The sequence below is a fragment of the Stereum hirsutum genome (assembly GCF_000264905.1).
Source record: "Stereum hirsutum FP-91666 SS1 unplaced genomic scaffold STEHIscaffold_8, whole genome shotgun sequence".
In the NCBI taxonomy this organism is placed as follows: domain Eukaryota; kingdom Fungi; phylum Basidiomycota; class Agaricomycetes; order Russulales; family Stereaceae; genus Stereum; species Stereum hirsutum.
This window is the reverse complement of record NW_006763138.1, coordinates 38,895-59,491: the sequence shown is the minus strand read 5'-3', so window position 1 is coordinate 59,491 and position 20,597 is coordinate 38,895. Positions and strand designations below refer to the sequence as shown.

The window sequence follows — 20,597 nt, the reverse complement described above, 5'->3', positions numbered from 1 at the left end:
CGGCAGTTCGCGCAAATCTACCAATCGTTGGCCGCAAGGACACCGTGATGTGCCTCGCGATCACAATTGACTGTGATCTCATTACAATTGAAATTCTACAGAGGTAGTACATTGTACAAGTGGGCAAGAAGAGAAACAATAAAATTAATCAATAAAGAGTGTGACTGGTCAGAGGGTAGCTGACAAAACAATGGCAAAAAAATGAGCGTGAATGCGGGCGTTTGAAACAAGGGGAGTGCTAGATGGGAGAGGGATGAAGGTACTGTGGTATGGGCATGATGATCGTGACGTTTTGTAATCGGAGAAAGGAAGAGACAGAGGTCTAAATAGATAGCGAATGGAGGAAATATATCACTAACTGAACAACGAAGGTGGGGTTACACTGAATAGCAGTGGTACTAGAATGGGAACGAAGTCGAAGGTGGTTTAAATAATACAGATATGTTAGTGAAAGAAAGAAAATAAATAACAGACAAAAACCAATCACTGGCGTTCTCGAGATGCAGATCGGCGGTGTCCTATGGGATCAGTGATGCACCTCACCAGTGCCTCTGCACCTCGACGGAGCGAATTTCGACGAGGTCGTGTCTCTACGAGCGGTGCTGGTGTCGGTGGGAGGTTCGACTCTATCTCTTGGCTGCAAATAGCATAACGTAGAGACCAATCCCATCAGAATCCAGAGACGAACTCGGAGGAAGGACCTCGAAGACCAGACGTACATTCTCTGATAAATCCTCTCCTTCTCCGCGGCGTGTTCAGCTGGCGTCGACTGATCGGCATAGATGATGGCGCGAAGTAGCCTCTGGAACTCTGGCATAGGTCCGTAGTCATACGAAGTCGCATAGCTGCCTTTGGACACTGAAAGGAACGCGGTTTGAGTTAGAAGTGAAATCCGTGCCATACGGCAGATAAGTTATAAAGAAAACAGCACGCACATCGAACGGCCTGGGTCAGGAGCCTATACTGCCTGATGTGATGTACTCTCTTCTGCGTTTGCTTGGAAGTCACGAACATGAAACCACCGCGGAGGACGCGCTCGTACACCTGTGTGAACATGGCTGTAAATCGCGAAGTGGTCAGTGAGAAGCCAGCCAACGACAAGGATGGTAGAACAAATCCAGATGTTTGACGAGGGACGTACAGAGCATAGGTACCATGGGCTGTGAACTCTTCTCCATAATATCCATTGCATGTTTGGTTCCTTGATTACAGAAGGCATTGTGGAGCATTTTCTGCTGTTTATACACGTCAAAATCACGCGGGGACCGCTTTTCGAATGCCTGAACAAACTAAGTCAGCTACGCCAGAAGGCATGGAAGAAAGTAGGGTTGTGGCGCACTTCGAGCGTATGTGTGAGTTTTGAGCCTACGGCAATAAGTCCATTCATGATCGAGCATAGGCTATGAAAGTCATGCTGCTGGGAAAACATCTGGAAGAGTTCAAAAGAGCACGGAGTTAGTTTGGTCCAGAATTTCATCATGAGAGGGCATGGTTGCATGACTTCGAAAATACGCACCTCGGCGAGTTCTACAAAAGTCTTGAAAATTGTGACTCTCCTGTCGAGATTCTCCTCATCCACAACCGCCCGGGAGACCCAACTGGTAAGATTATCACTGAACTGTGCCACCTTGGGCCTCCAGTGTGCAACACGACAGGTAGTGCAATTCTCATGCTTGGACTCGTGAGTGAGCATCTCTTCCGGTGAGACTTCGACGAAGAGGTTGTGCGCCATCAAAGTGAGTTGGCGAGCGATTGTCAAGAGCCGGCCGGCAGGAAGGTCGTCGAACATGAGCTCGGCCATGATGGTGCTGATGGGAAGTAAACCGCATTGGACTTGAACCGTCTTGTCTGGGGCCTCAGCGTTCAAACGATCCACATCGACGCGCCTGGGCCCTTTCGGAGTGTGAGCGCAAGGTCGCTGTTCATTGAGGGGACGAGGGCCGATCAGACGCTTTGTTTTCTTGTAATACTGTAAAGCATTCAGCCCCTCAAGCAGCCTGCGACACTCAGCAGGAAAGCGGCCCGAGACACGTCCCGAGGAAGCAAAGTCCCAGATAAACTCGTGAACAGCGTCGTCGTCTGCGAACCTCCAGCACTTCGTGACCCAGGCAGTCAGAATGGCCAGGACACGACGTTGAGTATGGCCATGGCGTCGCAGGTTCTCGATCGTTCTACTGTCCGTCGTCGTGGAGAAAAGTGGCGGGCGATACTTTTGAACCAGAGCGTAGAACAGTTCCTTAGAGTCGAAGAAGTGCAGGCAGCAGAAGAAGATCTCGTTCAAATCCTCTCGAACTGATACGTCGTGCTCGGCGCGGTCTTGAGTGAGAAGAGATACGATGGCAGGAAGACTCGCATAGACGATCACGGGCTTGGTGTTCGGATCATGCTCGACGGCAGAGGGATAGATCAGATAATCCTGAGCATCGTCTATAGGATTGCGAGGGCCATTCAAAAGCTCCGGAGGGATGTAGTCGAAGTCATGGAAGACGTAGTCGCAGTCGGCATCGTAATGGCTGGGGGGTCGCCTAGCGAGGATACCTTGAAGCAGCTTAGGCAGTCGAGACCTAGACAGACAGGCTACCGGATAACAGAGGAACCATAAATATTAGTGTCAAGACGCTGATATGGCATAGATATTACTTACCGACGCCAGGCAGAAGCTGAATTAGATCATCAGCAATATAAACTAAGGCGACGACCCTCTCAATGACTGTCTCAAAGAGATATGGGGCAGCCGTCCAGCCAGAAGACCCACACATGCGCAAGCCGAAGAAGTATGTGAAAGGCACCAGTGAGGAAACGACCGCCTCCTGAGCCTTCTTGAACGACGATGAGCGAAGGACCTGCTGGGGAAGAGACTCGGTCGCCTTCAGGAGCTGCCTCATGGCCCTCTGGCTGGAGCCGATCCAGCTCTGAGTACTCTGAAGATTGCGGTCTTCGATGGCGCACCGTAGCATATTGAGGCTATGTTCGAGTTCGATGAGCGGATCCTTGAGGTTGAACCTCCTCTCGGGAAGCTGAACCTGGACAACATCCGGTCCCAGCCCTCGGATACTGCCATCGCTCAACGTCCTTGTCCGACGATGTTGCTTAGCCGGGTCGTTCTCGCCCTGGGGTCGACTAGTTCTGGAGTCTCCTTTCGCGGCTAGATACGGGTTGGTAGGCGGCTGTGGAGTTGGATTCTTGGAACGGGGTGGGGGTGGGGGCAAACCAGTAGCGGTACGATAAAGTTGATTAGGTTTGACGCCGGTTATAGGGGGGTAAGATCTGGAGGGATGAAGCGCACGGCCAAGATCACGAGTCTTTGGAACATGGAGTTGCAAGGGCCCAGGCGAGGCCGCTCTGTGACGGTCCGGGATTCGACGATGGCCCCTGTGAAGCGCGGGCGCGGTGGAATCGGGGAATGGGAGTTTGGTGGGGGTTACCATGGTTGGAGCGAGATCGAAATTGGGTGCGGTTCGAGTGGGCGGGTCAGAGGGGGAACGTACAACTCGAGAAGTTAACAGACCGTTTTAAAGGCCGAAAGGGTTCGCGGTTCTCCCGCTAGCATTGTAGCAAGAGGCATGGCACTACATCAATTCGTGACAATGTATATGGAACCAAGTGATCGGTCGATACAAAGCGAAACGTTCTCACAATTGGTGGCACTCAACGATATCGAAAAAATATGGCTTGGGATGGGTGTAGGCCCACGGCACTTGGCCAGTCGCGATAGCCAAGCGGCGTCACAGCTTTCACATGCTATCAGCCCCAAAAAAAATTGGATAACAAGTGCGGATATTCTGGAACGAGCCAGTATTTGGAACAAAACCTAGGAGGAAGGCATGCTGGTTTCAGGCAACATGCGGACCGAGATCTTTGTCGTTCGACAGACACAAGCTACATCAAGACGATAGCAACCAGCATGCACCGCAGGTGAGTCAGTGCCAAAAGAAAGACAAATGGAATACAAAGCGACAGGGCCCCTTCGTTCGGTAGCAGATACGACATCTACTATGATATCGACGACGCGTTTTAGCTCACCTAACTACTTGCTATTCATCAGGACCTGTCCACTTGACAGTTGCAGACATGCCCCATGAAGCTTTGCGTGCCACAAAGCGTCGAATACCGCAATGAGTGATGTTAAGCCGTGGTGTTTGGGCATTGTGTGGCTCATGGTCGTGGCGGGTGAAACGAAGCTGAACGTGATTCCGGACTGATCCATTCTGAGCGGGATGGATGAGGACCCCGGAAACCAGCCGAATCGCAAATCTAGACAGAGAGTGGCAAGTTGCTGTGGCGTGGCGCGCCTGGTTCTTTGTGCTCTACGCACTCGACGTTCACCACGATGACGGCCGAATCAAGCCCAGTCGACGACGACTTCCTCTCCTCCGTCGAAGGCGAAATTTCATTCTTCCGCTCTCTCATGCGCACACGACCCGTCGGCCTTCACCGCCACTTCCACATCCTGTCAATGCGGAACGCTATCTACAGGGACACTGGCCGACACGTCTCGATAGAGGACCTCTGGGAGAAGCTTCGAAGTTGCTATGACCTTGACGCGCTGGAGAACCTGGTCAGTGCCTCGAACTTGGCTTTCACTTTTCTTCATTTGACGCGTCGCGAATGGTGTAGGAAACGGAAGGGTACGAATCTCCCGGGTCGAGTTCGCCTACGCCACACCAAGCAAGATCACCTTCACCGAGCGAGAACCTCTGGTCACATCCCTTCTTTCGCAAAGAATTCGAACTGCCATGGGACGAGGAGATCATTTCCATTCTTGACTCAAGACGACTGCGAGGGCCCGAAGATCCAGCTTCGCCTGCTTCACCGCCACCGCCGACGAAGAGGGGTCGGGGTAAGAAGAGGACGAGGAGCGATGTGGCTACGGCGGGATTGATCGGTGGGGATAGTGATAGCAGTGCGTTGACACAGGAGAGTGGAGACGAGAGTGCGTTGCCTACGCCTAGGGAAAGCGCGACGGATGGTGGGACAGACTATGCGGATGAGGACGAGGAATCTGGTACGTCCTGCTATTGTTCATCATCCCCGCCACTGTTGCGAATAATGTTCACGGTAGTCGAGACGGCGAAACCTACCAAGAAGGGGAAGAGCACGAAGAAAGGCGCGTCAACGCGTCGCGCCAGCACTTCTCGTCCAGCAAAGAAGCGGAAACGTTGATGGTGTTGGTGGTGTACATATCTCCGGACGTTCGCTCGCCACTTTGCTGTAATTATTTAAGTTGCGCTATTGTACGGGACTTTGTACCATCATGATACCCCCTCAAGCATACGATTTATCATCCAGAGCGATTGATCACAAACGAGACGAATGTCCTCTTCCAGATTACAATATGCTACAACGTTACATCTACACAGTTCGGGGTGGTGCCACACAAAACGCTACAACTCTACGAGGTGTCCATCGCCTCTCCCTGGTTGGCACTAATACCAGTCATTTCATCAGCCTGGTCCGTACCATCGTGCAGGTGCACAGTGTTTTCGGCACTTTGGCCCAAAGCAGGGTTTCTTCTCGCTATGAGGAACTCTTGGATTCGAGTCCTCAAGGCATCGTCTATTGCAAGTTGGTTATCAGCACTGCGGACCATCATGACGGATACGAGAATTAGTGCTCACCAGGAACGACATCCTCGATCTTCAAAGGCTGTCTGTTGAACGGGTCCTTCGAGTCGGACAACAAATGAGACTTGATAGTCGACCGGTCAATGACTGTCCTCGAAGACGGAAGAATGACCGGATCCTTCATGACGGTGTACATCAACGGATCTAGGGTAGACATAACATGAGTATGGGTCGGACTGTAAAGGCGAAAGCAAGACATACCCAAGAACTCATCCGGCACATCTCCCAACTCCTCTTCAGCATCCATCGTCGCCTTCGCCTCCTCGACCATGACCACAAACAACCTCAACTTCTCGATCTCCCCCTCCGTCTTCAACGCATACCTCATCGCCGTCCCCGCCGCGCTCTCGAACAACTCCTTCTTATAACTCCGCCCATCACCCGCCACAGCCTTCACAAACTCGCCACAGTCGCTCAAATTCAGATACACCTGCAACACGTCGCTCAACAGCTTCCTCGGGTTGAACGAATACTTCTCCATATTCTTCACGCGCAGTTCCTTGCATTTTGGTCCGACGAGGGCTTCGAGGTTGTAATCCAGCATCGCCGCGAGCTTGTCCACGATCTCGGGCATCATGAAGGGCTCCTTTGTCTCGGCAGTGAACAGCTTGAGCATGTCAACGGTGGACTTTCCGAGCGAGACGTAGGAGCTCGCATGTCGCTCGAGTCCGCCTAGGGTACTTAGGCGTTCCCGACGTTGTTGGAGGGGCCGGGTGGACCATTCGGGTTGGTCCATCTCGTGCTGGATGGTGTAAATCTGGTGAAGTTCGCTGAGAGACTCGTCCATGAGGTAGGTCACGTCGTTGATCATGAGGTTGACGAAGCGGATGAACTTTTCAATGTTGTTCCTGTGTTGCAAGCAAGATCAGCGACCTGAATCCCAGGAGCGAAAAACGAGGGATGTCCTACTTGGCTTCGTTCCGCAGAGCAGCCCGATGCTCTTGATTTTCCCACACCGATTTCAATATGTATGAGATATACCGCCTGAGGTAATGACACGTTAGGTACTCGTACAGTTGAATGCAGTACACAGCCGTGCTCACCGTGAATCTACGCAGGGGGTGCATAATATCAGCAATCGGCCCACAAAACAACGAGATACAGAGACAACGTACTGAATTTATCGTAGAATTGCGAGCTTGCACCCGTCTGCTCAACCTCTGCACAAATCGCCATTATCATTACCGTTAGCCAACCCTTTACCCTCCATCCACCTTCATCAAAACAAAGGTTAAAGCACTCACCGATGTAGAAGTGCATCAACGCTCTCATCAAATGGTCCAACGCCACCTTGCTCGCATTCAAATTCGACCCCAACAAGCTCTGATTGCCTCTATAAGGCCAAGCACCAAAGAACAATATCTCGACGAGCTTGGCTTTGAGGAAAGGGTTCTTGATGTACCATGTTGACGTGAGGAAGGAGAGTGTGAAGTTCAGGAGTTCGTCACGGCCCTGGAGCTCGAGGCTTTGCGGGTGATGACTACAAGAGGGCATGAGCACCCAGAAAACGGGAAAAATAAACAGGAGGACTGACCGGACGACAAAGACGAGGTAGTTGATTGCATCTTCGACGACATATTCAGGGAGCACCTTCCAGTCAACAGGAACATCTGCCGGGAGTGGAAGCCTGAAAGGGTCAATAAAATTAGCACACATCCCGCATGATATTGTGAAGATCGACGAGGGCAACACGCACTGTACCATCGGCTTAGGGTGCGCTCTCTTGGGGTCCACGAACCGGATAATCCATGTTGTTACGAAAGAAACGAAGGCGTTCGCTTTGAAGAGGACTTCAGGGTCAAGGAGCTGTGTTGAGGCGGCTGTTTGAGCAGCCGTGATTTTCGAGATCTCCTCCTGCATAATGAGTGGTCAGATCAAAATAAATCTGGTAGAAAAATATACGAGAGCCTACCTTGAGCTGTTTGAGGTAAGCCTCCATTCTTGGTGCCATCATGGTCTAAACGACATTTGTCTTCAGTAAAAGCCCTCTTGAGGTGAAGTAGACCAAGTTGCATAAGATGGGGATCAACTCACGCCCTGCCAAGTAGTGTCCCCCTCCGCTTGCTCCAGCCTTTTCTTCGTATCATCCAAGTCCTTCGCGTATTCTTCGAAGGTATCCACGGTCTTCAAGAAGCCGTAATGGAACATCGCCAACGTCAAAAAGTACACGTCCGAAATGAAGTTGGGCGGTGGAGCACCCGGGGCTAATTGATTGGCTTCGGCCCACTGTGAGGCTTCGTCCGAGGTGGCATTGATGCGAGTTTCCTCCTTGATGTTGAGTCGGGAGGTATGCGCGTAGTAGAGGCGGTCGATGCGGTCAATCTAATATAGAACGCGGCCACCATGAGCGTGAATGTGAGAGGGTGTTGAAACGGGGGAGAGGGGGAACAAACCTTAGAGTAGCTGGCGTCCATGAAGGGATCGACAAAGCTGAATAGTATGAGCTGTAAGTTGGTCATGAAGCTATCTGACGAGACTGTTTCCGCCTCGACCTGCATGCCAGCTCGCTTGATGTTCAATTCGATGACGCGAGCGACAAATGCGAGGAATGCTTCTCGACATTCGGGCGACGTGCGCACGATAGTGTTAAATATTTGGAAGAGCGACGACTGTTGTCATCAAGATGAGTTGTGAGGACATTGCATGACGGTTACATAAAATGACGCACCTGGAGGCTTTTCAATGTCCCCCTGAGACTGTTGCGTGCACTTTCAACGTCCTGTGCCGGCCTGCCCTCGACGTCGGTAAAGTATGTCTTGGCAATATGTGGCTAGAAAGCTGTGTCATCACTTCTGTCTCGAATCAGAGTATGTAATTAATCTATACTCACCCATTCCGTGGGGAAAACATTCAACCTCAATAGCGGTCCAAGCAAACTAGCCCGTTCAAAGTTTGGCGCGTCCGCATCATTTGCGCACCATTCCTCCATCATACACATCATCTTCACCACGCTTTTGTTGGCTACCAACACCTCTAGGCCACCAACAACGCCTCTCCAAAGCGAGTCGGCACTTGCGATACCTTCTGGTGAGAAAAGACATTCGTGGTGCAGGAGTCCTATGACGACGGGACCAAGGACGGACTCAAGTTCGCCATCCGGGTCGAAGCGCCAAACGATGTCAGAGAGGAGGCTTTCAATCTCAGAGGGCGAGAGGGATGAGCCCGCAGGTCCCGAGGAAGCGTACGGAGAAGCGGCGAAGGACGAAAGGGAGAGGAGCATGGAAGTAAATTCTGGAGCACCAATGGCTTTGCTGTATGTGGCATGAATGTAAGTATCAGTGACAGACCGAATGTGTGCGACAACGTACCCTGGAGGATGAGGGAAAGCTTCCGGGCTCATAAGATCTATTCCAATGTAACTGATGATAAGGTGGCGCATGCTCTCTTCGAGTGCAAGAGCTTGCTTGAGATCGGCCGGTGGATAGCCCTGGACGAACAAAATGTCAGTGCAACGAATCCAGACGATGAAACACCACAAACCCTTCTCAGCAGAGCAGATTTCGAGGTGTTCAGCCGTTTCCAGCATCCAGTCAAATATTCGAACACCGTCTGATTGCTCGGAATACGAGCAAGGAAGGGTGAGTAATCGTCGTCGACCCTGCAGACACACATCGCGGTTTAGCGTTATATTGATATGGTATAACCACCATCTAATGAAACATCACGCACTGCATGGCAGAAGGATCTAAATCTAACCGCGCGATGACTACACCCTCGACCGCATCGGCAGCCAATCGAGGCGGACCCTCTATATCAAGGAGGTAGGTCATTATTCCGCTTCTAAGATCCAATTGGTTGTGTGAGACGTACCGTCAGTCATAGAATCCTCGGCATAGGACTTCAGCCATACAAGGTCGTTGTCGCTCTTAAGGGCCACATCCCGCTGCAAAGCACACGCCACCCTAAGTCACACTGCAACAAATGGCGAGAAGGAGAGGACGCACATCCAAAGTGACTCTGAACACACTACTGATCACTCCTGGCTCCCAAGTCGAGTAATTGAACTTTGGAGGAGCAACAGACACCTTCTTCTGAGGTGGTAAGGGCACAGGGACGGCGTCTTGTGAGCGCTTTGGTGTTGGAGCCGGGATAGGTTTCGGCTTCTGGACTGGTACAGGCGTTGGTACAGGTGTACTGGATGTTGAAGGAGAAGGACTGGATGAGGATGGCGAAGGTCCCTGAAGTTTAGCAAGACGCTTCATACGAATCTGTAGGGCAAGTTCGGTCAGTCAGTGGCGGACTATATCTACTAGTAGATATGAGCGTACGCGATCAGCATCGTCTGCAGGGTTGTTGAGCTGATTCGGTGTGTTATCGCTCATGTTGATCTTGTGATATTACAACAAGCACTAAGTCAAACTGTAGATGATGGTTGTGGACACAATGAGGTTGCCGTTGACCAGTGCGACTTGGCAAGGAAATCGCCGTTCGGAGCGTGAGACTTCGCGTGGTGTCCTGTGGTGTCGCGACTCGCGCGGTCAGCAGGGGCCACATTAGGATTTGTGCCTTCCCAATATCGTCCTCGTCATTGTTCGAGACAGTAAAGAACGATGCTATCCTCATTGTTCTCAACAGCTCGGCTGTTTGCCTCGAGGTCTTCAACTGTTGCCTCACTCTTAATTCCTTCCCGCTTCTTCTCTTCGACACCAACTCCGTTCTTCCCCAAACTCAAAACACACTCGGGTACCAAGAAGAGGTGGAGGTCGATAGGCAATGGAGGTGGACCGTTCAAACGCGTGCGTATTCATAACTTTTGGTGCAAAGCTTACTTTGTCTAATCTTGGATCGACCTGCCTGGCATGGACCACAGGCGCACGCGTATCACCAACATTTGAATGTGGGGAAACGGCCGGGACGCAAAAATCGCCTCGCTCAAGGGACATATTCGCATGGGCCACAGACCTCGAAGCTGAAGAAACTTATGCCATATGCATAGTTCGCTATGTGTCAGGGTGTACTGCTTCATAGAGGCCGAGCTATCCATGAGGGTCATAGACTTGTGCACAGTTCCTGCGTGTGGTGCTGCCACCTTGCTACGTGAGTGGCACTATATTGTCAGATGCCGGCTACTTTGCAGAAACTAACATGCTGGACCGTTCCCCCTCTAGATGTAACATATTCATTGTCATAATGCTCATATTTTTTGTCAACACCGTGCGTCTCCCCGTCAGCAAGTCTTGATGACTCTCAGTTCCTCTGTGAGGCGACGAATCCGAACGGCCACTCTTCAGCCTTTCCGCCATATACTTGCTTCCTCCTCCCTTCCATGCGAAGCCCAAACCTGATTGCTCTGCTCCTCATCCCTCGCTTTCAACCCATCTCGGGCTTTTCATCTCGCTCGGACGATTTTATGCGTTGACCGGTTGAAAAGGCGTGTCCTGTACTCGACGAGAGTGGATGGAGAATTTTGAGAAGCTCTCGAGATGCTAAATTGATGGGGAGATGGTAGACTGCGGATAGCCTGCTTTTACATCTCGACATAAAATCAACGAGTCGAAAAGAGACAGCGTGTGCGATAACAAAGATACACGGACGACAATGACGATACGAACCACCAGGGAATATACAGATAACTACGAGGAAGAGCAATGGCAAAGGGTAAGAATAGGAAATATACAGAGCAAGCCTTGCGATGTTGGCGGATATCGACAAAGAGAGAAGAGACAGGCATCTGTGGGTGAAGAGATAAACGAGGAAGTATGAGAAACACGGTGAAGTCATTAAAGAGAGAAACAAGCGAGCCAACGCACCAATCACAACCTACAGAATAATCCTCACTATTCATGGAGTAATACCACATCGCCTCTTGTTCAGGCTCTACGCCCAACTCCCTACGTATGACATCGAAGACCTCCTTCTCGTCTTCAGGCACGAACTCCAGTTTTCTCTGCGTGTAGTTATCGTACATCGCAAGAACGATGTCGTGATCCAGACTGTAGACGATCCTGTGATAAAGATTCGGGCAGTCGGTGATCTCTGCGAGGTATTTGACGACGGCACGGACGTTGAAGATTATATGGTCGCGTTTCGGACTGTGTACTAGGTTATGTTTGTGTGCGTAATCATTGGCTTGTGCAATGGTGATACCGATGCCAAAGTGGACCTTCTCTGGTGGACCGCCATTCCACGGTACGACTTTCTTATTGACACGCGTAATCTTGTATTTATCACGAAGGTCGTCCTTCAGCATAGGTAACTGTGAGGACTTATTATGCTTGAGGAGCTACACGGCCACGAACACACGGGGAAAAAAGTAAGAGAACGAACGTGCGGATGGTGGAAGACAACGCACCTCACGCCGATAGGCTAGCGCGCGCTCAGTGAGCCTGCCATTGGGATCGCGTTCTTGCGAGTAGTCGATATCGCGAAGAGTTCTACCTTGCGGGGAGTGGGCATCGAAGTAGAAGTCTTTTTCGTATTTGGCGGCAACAGAGGCAGAGACTTCGGCGACAGGCATCGTGCTGAGAAGCAGTGAGCGTCCAGTACTTCAGTGAACGGCAATCCCTTTGAAGATTTGAAGCTTGAAGCGTGAAGGTCCAGACGGGATCGTTCAATTGAACGTTGCAGCAATTGATCAGAAGTTCGTGCCACTTTCGTGCCACCGTGTCATCAAACTCCGCCCGCTGCAATCCGAGATATTCCGGCTGAGAGCAGTTGAGCGCAGAACACAGCGGCCTTGAACTTGAACTATGCAAATGGTATGCTGACAAGGCGTGAGCTTTCTTTATCGTGATCTTCCCATAGGGGACTTATTTCTATCTATTCTTATTCAAGGTCGCGGTGGCTGTGAAGCCTGGTCGTATCTGGGCTGATCCTTGCTTGACACTGCATGGCCACGTCGAGTGACCATTGCACGCGATTGTGATTAGACGCTGGTTACTGTATACTTATATGCTTCTTGGATGGACTCTTTGGCTGTGGCATATCTTCAACCCCCTACTCAGCCTTGTCTACCGGTACATATCGATCTATCCTCGCTTGCCCGGTCGAGATCCCATCTACTCTGCCTTCGGGATAATAGCCAACTTATCCATTACATCCATCGTCCTTGACTCACATGGCCCTCAGCTTAGGATCGCCTAGTTCATTACCGCCCCATGATGATCATAACTCTGCACACCCAATGACCCGCGCACCTTCCAACTTAGCGCTGTCCCTTTCGCTCGTGAAGAGTATCCTTGACGCAACGGATACCCTGCCTTGCGTCAAATACGTTGCCTCTGTGGGGGTCACGATTATCGAAGTTGTTCAGGTATGTCGGACAGGCTACCCACAATATATGGATGCAAATGAGTCAAGATGCGTGCTTATTATCAGCCTCTATTGATGTCAGGAAGTTCAAAGTAACAAGGCGGCCTGCCAGAACCTGGCTTTGCGCGCTCAGGATATGATCGTCACGATCGCGAAAGCGTGTCGCGGTGTCAGTGAAGACGGCCTGGAGGTACAACTCAAGGATGATCTCCGACAACTCACAGTGTGCGTACCTCACTTCCAATTCCAACTCCAGCGCACTGAGATTGGAAATATGATGCTACTATAAGTGCGATGGAGGAAATATTGGAATTCACTCGTACGCAATTGAGTCGGAAAGTCTACAAGCGCCTTCTTTACAAGAGTGAAGATGCCGACAACATCAAGTCATTAGAGGACAAGCTCACCCACGCTTTCAGAATGTTTGAGGTATATATCTGTTGGTCTATATACGACCGCCATCGGTTGACTGAAAAGTTTCCTTCAGGTTCAATCGAGCGTCAGTATGCGACAGTCCCTACGCTTGATTGCCCAGCGGATTGAAGAGCTCCATGAACATGGACAATCTCATACTCTCCCCAAGGACCAACCTCTCTCCATTCTTGATGGTATCTATATCATAAAAAATGTGGCAACGGGTAAGCTACTCGAACTGGCTAACGCTCCGCGGACAATGAGATGGGCTCCTGTCTACCTCGCTCCCCAGCGAGAGCTCTCCGAAGGAAGGCTCGATCTTTCGCAGCTGTGGTCCGTCACCACCTCGCGAGCTCGCCAGATGCAGTATATCATAACCAACTTGGCCTCGGGGACTGTATTGGATATCCTTTGTTCAGGAGACAATTCAGGGACGCGAGTAGGATGCTACCCGCACGCAGGATTTAGACACCAGTTGTGGAAGCTATTTGGATCGAGGAGAAGCAACATGTACGAGTCCAGACAAAAGCGTCTTCACCTTCCGTGCTTACCATTTACTTTTGACCGTTAGGGCCGACTTATGCACCATTAGAAGTTGTGGCCCACCGACCGTCTTAGATGCAGCATCATGCCCTGTCTCCGCACAGTGTGAATCGCTGCACTCTGCCACGTTCGATCCCCAATCGAAGACACAGGAATGGATCTTCGCTCACATTCCAATTCCTTATCACACACCCCCATCGCCTTCCATATCGCCTGCGTTACCTGCATCACCTCGTCCTCTGTCTCACCGCCTGTTTTACTTGCAAAACATATCTTCAGGCTTATTCGTCACCCGCACGATTGGGCCCGGGGAAGATGGCTTTCGCCTCATGGCCACGCATTCGTCTTCTTCCCTTTGGTATTTCTTCCACTCCTGCCACCGCGCAGTCGACTATCCCCACTTTGCAATCCTCTCCAGTTCAGCCACCCAAACATGCGAGGCACTCATCGACCAAAAAATTGGAGATCATGTCCGCACAGCCTATTACAGTCCCAAGCATGATCATCATCACTGGCAGCCCATCCCACGCGCAGACGGGAATTTCTCCTTCCGAAACAGAGGCTCTGGTGCTTTATTGGCCGAGGGTTCAGGACAAGCTCTCTCTGCCGTCGCCAGCGACGGGAACGACAATCAATCATGCCTTTGGAGGGTCGTTTATGCCGACTCGTCGGCCAACTCAACACAACCTCAATGCTCAGTCGTATACGACTCGACGCTTACCTTTCCTCCTCTTTCCCTCTTCCGGCCGACTTCGCAACTTTCTGACTCGTTCCTCACAACCTCACTATCCGTGGGCAGCCACCGGCCAGCGCTGCGTGTCGAACAGGCAGAGAACACTCTGCAGGCGGGTTTGGCGGCGAGCTTGAACAAAGAGAATGGTGTACTCTTTGACCTGGTTGACACGGGATACACCTCATTCGTCATCGTGCCGCAGATCATCTTCGCTGCAAAACTCGGACGGTGTACAGTCATTAAGTTGACGGACGAGGAAAGAATCTTGAGGCCGAGACGGTTCCGTCAGGCTAGGGACGGACGTGCTTGCGGCTAATCACTCTCAAATCATGATATCTCATGGGTCAATTACATGTGGCTGTAGACAGCCGTTGACACAACAACTTACATTATGCTGCACAAAGAGAAAGCAGGATTAATATGTAGACGGAGACATGAGCTGAAAGCGTGAAGATGTTTCGGAGATCCGTGAGAGGATGAAGGAATATAGATCCCGGGTAGATCTATGGTCAAATATCCGATTAAATACCAGGATACCAGTCAATAACTGAGAATGAAGGGAGCCAACGCACCACTCGCTGATTATACAAGTGTACCACATCGCCTCTTGCTCAGGCCCTAGGCCTATTTCTCTGCGTATGATTTCGAGAACCTCCTTCTCGCCCTCAGGCACCATCTCCAGCCGCCTCTGAGTGCAGTTACTGTACGTCGCGAGAACGATGTCGTGGTGCAAAAAAAACTGAAGATAAGCTTCCAATAGAGGTTCGGATAGTCGGTGAGCTCTGCCAGGTGTCCGACGACGACGTCAAGGTTGAAGCTAATATAATTGAGCTTGAGATATTGGAGGTTATGTTCGTGCGCGTAATCGTTGACCTGACCAATGGTGAAGCCTAAGCCAAAGTGAATTTTCTCTGGCGGGCGGCCGTCCCATGGTACGACCTTCTTGTTGACGCCTTTGATCTTGAACAGGTCGCGGAACTCGACTTTACATAAGCATGGGCAATATTTCTGCGTGGCTATACTTGATACACTGCACAGTCATTACATAAATAAAGAGCGAGAGCTTGGATTAGTGAGCTGAGAAGACTGGGGCTTGACTTGGACGCACCTCACGTTTGAAGGCTAGGGCGCACTTGGTGGGACACCCATCAGAGTCGCACTCTTCACCATAAGTAGTCGATACCGCGAAAAGTTCTGCCCTGTGAAGAGTTCGTGTCGAAGTAGAAGTCCGCCTCGTATTTCGCTGCGACAGCAGCAGACACATGTGCAACCGGCATTGTTGTTTACCAGAATTTGTCGAGAATGTTTCAAGAACAAAGTCAAAGAAAGTTACCGTAACGAGAGAGCATTCTGCGATGTGTCTAAGTCACGTGAAAATCCAACCGATCGAAATTATAGCGCTGATTGTGTCTCCTGTGGCCCAGCCATTATTTCGTTATTTTCTATCATTCAAATAATTGGCAGTAACAGCGGTAGAAACAAGAGCAACAGGGACCTTTAGTGAGAGAGTGGAATCTCGCGTACTGACCGTATACCTAACCGGTAAATCCGGCCTTGGGTTCTTTGATTTTGCTACATCTGACGAAATGGTTGAGCATTCCGTCTTCAGTGCCCGAACATCCAACTCCACCCACGATTGCCTCGGTGATATATACCCACAGAAGACCAGGTCCCTCACGATACCTCAGGGTCTGGTCTATAATCAGAAGTTCGAACTCAGGCTGGCGCGCCGCTCTCTTTCAGCTAGGATGACGTCCCTCAATCTCCTCAATGCCTCTCTCACCTCTGCTTCCGAAAGCAGGCTGAACGAAGCCCTGACATATCCCGTCTTCTGGCCATTTGGGAGGAAGACGGTACCTGGCAAGGCGAGCACCCCGTTTTCGAAAGCTTTGGTGCGAATAATAGTCTCAGAGTCGCCGACTTCTTGTGCATCGGGGCTGAGGAGAAGCTTGAACCTGTTGAGAAATCGAGTACGAAGCGTGAGTATTCAATGTGTATGCAGGGAGAAAGGTATACCCAGCCCATGCACCAGAAGAACATCCCAGCATTGGGCGTGCTCCATTCCGCTAATCCTTCCTTTCCGAGATAGTCTTGCATAGCAGTTTCGAACACGTCCCTCTTCTTCCTATAAAATTCGGCTACGGTACGGGTGTGCTCCATAAAACCCGAGTGGCCCCACTGTTGAAGTAGAGCAAATACTATGGACTGTACCAAGGAGCAGGGTTGCAGGTTTATGGACGTAGTCTATGTGTCATGGGATATTAGTCCAATTCAAGGTGTGGAAAATACGTGGCACGAACATGCATATCTATGGCGTTCAGAATCGGAATTGGTCCTGTCACGAATCCGATACGAATACCGGCGGACAATATTTTTGACAAGCTGTCGAAGCGAACGACATGACCGACAGTCCCGGTTTGGGCTTCGAGATTGAAGTAGGAGGGGATACGGGGACTTGTGCCGAAGTATAAATAGTAGTACGGATCATCTGTTACGATTTAAAGGATAGATTATCTTCTATGTGAGGAACTATGAGGACAGACGCAAACGAGGAAGGAGCTAATCACCTTCTAGGATGAGGAAGTTGTGTTGTCGCGCCAGCTTCAAGACATCTAGTCGGCGTTCCAGGGAGGTGGTGACCCCCGATGGGTTACTACCATACTAGCGATATGAGATATGTGAGTTTATGTAGATTTATAATTCGATTATACTCGAACGTACTGGAACGGTGTAGAGTACTTTGGGCTTAGGCTTCAAGGCCGGCCACGACTCGAGGATGGAACTCAAGGAGCGCGTGATGATCCCTTGTGCGTCAGTGCCAACCTCTGTAGCATGAAAGAATACCATTAGGATGATACGAGGTACTATGCAAGAGAACTTCGACGCCTACCAATTATCTCGCACTCCAGAGAGTCAAAGATGGGTAAGACACCCCTACGACCCGTTGCCCATCGCACGTACATAAAATGTCTTGGGTTAATGTACTCTCCGAGAAATAAGTGTAACGAAGACTTACGCATATACGGAAGACTCCACGAGCACAGGATCTTCTGGATTCACAAGCGCATGGATAGTCTGCCAACGCCCTCAGGTCGTCAGTGGCACCACCGCAAGACTCTGGGACGTCACACACCTTATACAGGCCATCTTGCGATCCAGTAGTAACACACAGCCTCCAGTTCTCTCCACCTTCTCCAACATCATACCTTCTTTTATGTTCCGTCTCTTGTAGTTCGGCCAACCATCGGTTGAATCCGGTTTGGCCTTCTACCATACCGTACTGCAGACCCTCATTCAATTCGGGCTCTGTCAATGAGAACTGTTGGTTGTCGGAAGGGTCCGTCGGCGAACGAGCTGTGAAGGATAAAGAGGTGAAGGGAAAGGTCGACGCATTCGGTTTGCCCGCGAGAAGGGATATTACTCCCGGTACTTCTTCGAGAGGGAAGAGATGACGAACTATTGTATCGTTTCTTGAGCACGCATGCATCTTGGTGACGTATATGAGAGGGAACACCTACTGGCATTGGGCTTGCGACGCTGAGCACTTTTAGAGAGAAAGTAGTCGTAGAACTCCCGGGGAAGTACGTTTTTGGGCTTGGCCTTGAGCAAGGAGATACCAAAGATTAATGAAGGCCACGAAGAGAAGAAATAAGAGCGAAGTACCTTTGCAGCTTCGGATTGAGCTTCCGGGACAACTGGGACAAAGTCATCAATACCGTTGGGAATAACTTTGGCGGTCTCTGGGACATTGAGCATTTTGGGCGTAACACCGGGAATGAGGAAACAAAATGAAAGGTTGTCAGAGCATTCCAGATGGACCTCGCCGTCCGTTTTATATTGACGCCCGCTTCACAGACCGAGTCATATATTTTCTGTAGTGTAGTAAGATCTCCTGGATGATGACGTTCTTACGGGACTGATGCTTAACGCTTAACGATACTAGACGCCCAGGATTTACTTGCGTCACATAGGTCGGAATATGCATAATCCGACCATCTACTGTGGAAATCGATTATCAGTCAGAACGATTAGGTTGAGCAGCGAACGATCCGTCGGATGCCAATTGCTTACGATGTATGTTATCTCCCTGTCTTCATGGTGCACCACATTGGTTGACCTACCGGGAGCTAATTTGTGGTAAGCATCGTGGCACAAGGACTTGAAGAGCATGAGAACGCACTGAAGGAATGGGTCCGAATGCAACTCCAAAAAGCTAGGGCGGGTGCCCTGAAGCTCGCATACACGGGTGTACTTGGCGTTTCGGTGTGTTTCAAGTTCAAGGCTGCGTACATAGCTCCAACTAGCAGAGAATTATTGGATCCGTCGCCGGATCAGAGATTTTCTTACCACTTTGGCTGGGCTTCGAGAGAGTAGACTGTAGACTGCTACGGAGGTTTGGTTATAGATGAGGCCTTCGGAGCAGAGGATGGCACGGGCCATCCTTCCGCACGCAGGCGGGGAAAGATATGTAAGAACAAAAAAACCAACGAAGACCATCAACTTCAAGCGCTGAACGTTGAACGTTGAATAACCAGTACTGTGGCAACCGAAGTACGCTCCGGCTCTTGCCGGGTGGCGTTGTGGCGTTTGCAAAAGACTGAAGCAGCTGCCAGCCACAGGTCCACGACATTTACTTCGAACAGTGCAAGACTGCCCAAGAAATACACATTCAAAGCATGTACCAAAGCAAGGGGTAGGATGAACAGTCAGCAAAGCATAGGGATAATATGTGGACAAAAGCAAAGATTCTCTTAGCAGATCAAAGTTGTGCACTTTGGATGCCGTACAGACATCAATCCATCACATCCCGATCAAACGGTCGACAAATATTGCCCACTCCACCACAGTGACGCCCATTCTCAAGGCCTCCTCCCTGACTTCCCTGTCCCTCGTGTCCTCCCTCATCCTTGCAAGCGCCCTCAGATGCGCATCATCTCTAACCCCGAGCCCATCCAATATTGGCGCGATATGCAGGAGAGAAGGCTGACAGGAGTCGAGCAGGCGATCTACTGGTGAAAATGAGGAGTCGGTTCGGCGGAAAATGGCGTTTGGGGTTTGAGTAATTGTTGTAGTGAGCGCGGTGGTGGTTGGTGCAGTAGTACTGGACACGGAGGACGAGAATGGACCTTTGCTGGGCGAAGTTATGATGGTGCTTTGGCCTTGGCTCGTAGGCGAGGTAGGACCTCTGATAGGGTTGCGATGGGAAGAGCTCCTACGGAGATGCTGTCTCGATGCGTCCGGTAACATGGTGGACGGAGATGAAGGGGACGTTGCAGTGAAATTATGCTGAAGTTGCGATTGCTATTGGGATCCAAGTTTCAGCATCTGTTGTCTATTCCCATAATCCCACATACCTCGGATGTGTCCACACTACTCTGCGGGCCTCTGTCTTTCCCCCTCGAATTTGTATTCGGTGTCACCGAGGAGCTCATAGCAAAGGACTCCTTCCTTTTCCTTCCCTTATGGCTATCCACTTCACTTGCTTCAGTATTCTTCTCAAGACCGTGGCCTGCGGGGACACCAGTATCCGAAGCATTCGAGCTGACAGCGACATCTTCTCTCCAAAGCGAGATCGTGCGTTCGGGGCCGTCCTCCAGCACCTTCCTCTGGACCAACTCGTTCCTCCCTGTGACGATAGGCGGGGCTTTGACACCACCACCAGACTGACGCCTAGCATGTTCGTTCTGACTGACTCGATCCCTCGCCCTATCCCTGCCCACTCCCGCCACACTACTAGCCTTTCCAGGCCCCATAGATAACTTCGCTACCCTTCCACTCAGCTCCGGAACGCCCATGCTTCTGGTTGGACTTCCCGTCCTTCTTACTCTATCTCGATCCCTCTCTTTCAGACTCCTCTCTCTCGGCAACATAGCCCCTTGGCCCTCCCTCTGCAAAGCGATGAATTCCTCTCCTCCAACCGTGACATCGTCGTAGTCGATCTCGTTTCGCAAACGTTCAGTGCGACCGTCATCAACGTGATCGCCCAGAACGGTGGTCTTTTGCGTGACAGTCATGGCATCAAAGTCGTCCGG

At 50.8% G+C, this 20,597-nt stretch overlaps 6 protein-coding genes across 6 annotated transcripts; 3 read left to right on the top strand and 3 right to left on the bottom strand.

The window, feature by feature from the left end:
• Window positions 1–17: 17 nt before the first annotated feature.
• Window positions 18–3,428, bottom strand: STEHIDRAFT_111377 (ras GEF; the record flags this gene model as incomplete). The annotated part of the gene is made up of 8 exons (XM_007304645.1): window positions 18–95; window positions 544–637; window positions 720–858; window positions 936–1,058; window positions 1,142–1,280; window positions 1,340–1,429; window positions 1,517–2,577; window positions 2,645–3,428. The coding sequence occupies 8 exons, from the start codon at window positions 3,426–3,428 to the stop codon at window positions 18–20; spliced, it is 2,508 nt and encodes an 835-aa protein (XP_007304707.1).
• An 893-nt stretch (window positions 3,429–4,321) lies between these two features.
• STEHIDRAFT_97896 (uncharacterized protein) lies at window positions 4,322–5,217 on the top strand. Its single transcript, XM_007304644.1, has 3 exons — window positions 4,322–4,558; window positions 4,618–5,005; window positions 5,063–5,217. The coding sequence occupies exons 1-3, from the start codon at window positions 4,331–4,333 to the stop codon at window positions 5,161–5,163; spliced, it is 717 nt and encodes a 238-aa protein (XP_007304706.1). The 5' UTR covers window positions 4,322–4,330; the 3' UTR covers window positions 5,164–5,217.
• Window positions 5,218–5,392: 175 nt separating this feature from the next.
• On the bottom strand, window positions 5,393–9,826 carry STEHIDRAFT_59114 (uncharacterized protein; the record flags this gene model as incomplete). The annotated part of the gene is made up of 18 exons (XM_007304592.1): window positions 5,393–5,556; window positions 5,619–5,768; window positions 5,826–6,472; window positions 6,534–6,608; window positions 6,736–6,784; window positions 6,869–7,104; window positions 7,159–7,251; window positions 7,321–7,478; window positions 7,537–7,581; window positions 7,659–7,946; window positions 8,018–8,233; window positions 8,293–8,394; window positions 8,455–8,875; window positions 8,933–9,051; window positions 9,105–9,222; window positions 9,294–9,372; window positions 9,435–9,507; window positions 9,569–9,826. 18 exons carry the CDS (start codon window positions 9,824–9,826, stop codon window positions 5,393–5,395), a joined length of 3,291 nt encoding a protein of 1,096 aa, XP_007304654.1.
• Window positions 9,827–10,174: 348 nt separating this feature from the next.
• On the top strand, window positions 10,175–10,560 carry STEHIDRAFT_58619 (uncharacterized protein; the record flags this gene model as incomplete). The annotated part of the gene is made up of 2 exons (XM_007304561.1): window positions 10,175–10,360; window positions 10,435–10,560. The coding sequence occupies 2 exons, from the start codon at window positions 10,175–10,177 to the stop codon at window positions 10,558–10,560; spliced, it is 312 nt and encodes a 103-aa protein (XP_007304623.1).
• Window positions 10,561–12,647: 2,087 nt separating this feature from the next.
• On the top strand, window positions 12,648–14,934 carry STEHIDRAFT_139652 (uncharacterized protein). Its single transcript, XM_007304643.1, has 5 exons — window positions 12,648–12,876; window positions 12,958–13,100; window positions 13,166–13,304; window positions 13,363–13,799; window positions 13,861–14,934. The coding sequence occupies exons 1-5, from the start codon at window positions 12,682–12,684 to the stop codon at window positions 14,879–14,881; spliced, it is 1,935 nt and encodes a 644-aa protein (XP_007304705.1). The 5' UTR covers window positions 12,648–12,681; the 3' UTR covers window positions 14,882–14,934.
• A 1,333-nt stretch (window positions 14,935–16,267) lies between these two features.
• On the bottom strand, window positions 16,268–18,052 carry STEHIDRAFT_58581 (PLP-dependent transferase; the record flags this gene model as incomplete). Its single annotated transcript, XM_007304557.1, has 8 exons — window positions 16,268–16,520; window positions 16,595–16,809; window positions 16,866–17,053; window positions 17,133–17,226; window positions 17,287–17,390; window positions 17,456–17,499; window positions 17,582–17,640; window positions 17,699–18,052. The coding sequence occupies 8 exons, from the start codon at window positions 18,050–18,052 to the stop codon at window positions 16,268–16,270; spliced, it is 1,311 nt and encodes a 436-aa protein (XP_007304619.1).
• Between the last annotated feature and the right edge of the window lie 2,545 nt (window positions 18,053–20,597).

Excerpts from the sequence above, each read along its gene's own strand:
- STEHIDRAFT_97896 (XM_007304644.1), top strand. The coding sequence starts at position 4,331 with ATGACGGCCGAATCAAGCCCAGTCGACGACGACTTCCTCTCCTCCGTC. Across the intron at positions 4,559-4,617 it reads TTGACGCGCTGGAGAACCTG|GAAACGGAAGGGTACGAATC; the intron begins GTCAGTGCCTCG and ends CGAATGGTGTAG. Across the intron at positions 5,006-5,062 it reads GGATGAGGACGAGGAATCTG|TCGAGACGGCGAAACCTACC; the intron begins GTACGTCCTGCT and ends TGTTCACGGTAG.
- STEHIDRAFT_139652 (XM_007304643.1), top strand. The coding sequence starts at position 12,682 with ATGGCCCTCAGCTTAGGATCGCCTAGTTCATTACCGCCCCATGATGAT. Across the intron at positions 12,877-12,957 it reads CGATTATCGAAGTTGTTCAG|GAAGTTCAAAGTAACAAGGC; the intron begins GTATGTCGGACA and ends TATTGATGTCAG. Across the intron at positions 13,800-13,860 it reads GGATCGAGGAGAAGCAACAT|GGCCGACTTATGCACCATTA; the intron begins GTACGAGTCCAG and ends TTTGACCGTTAG.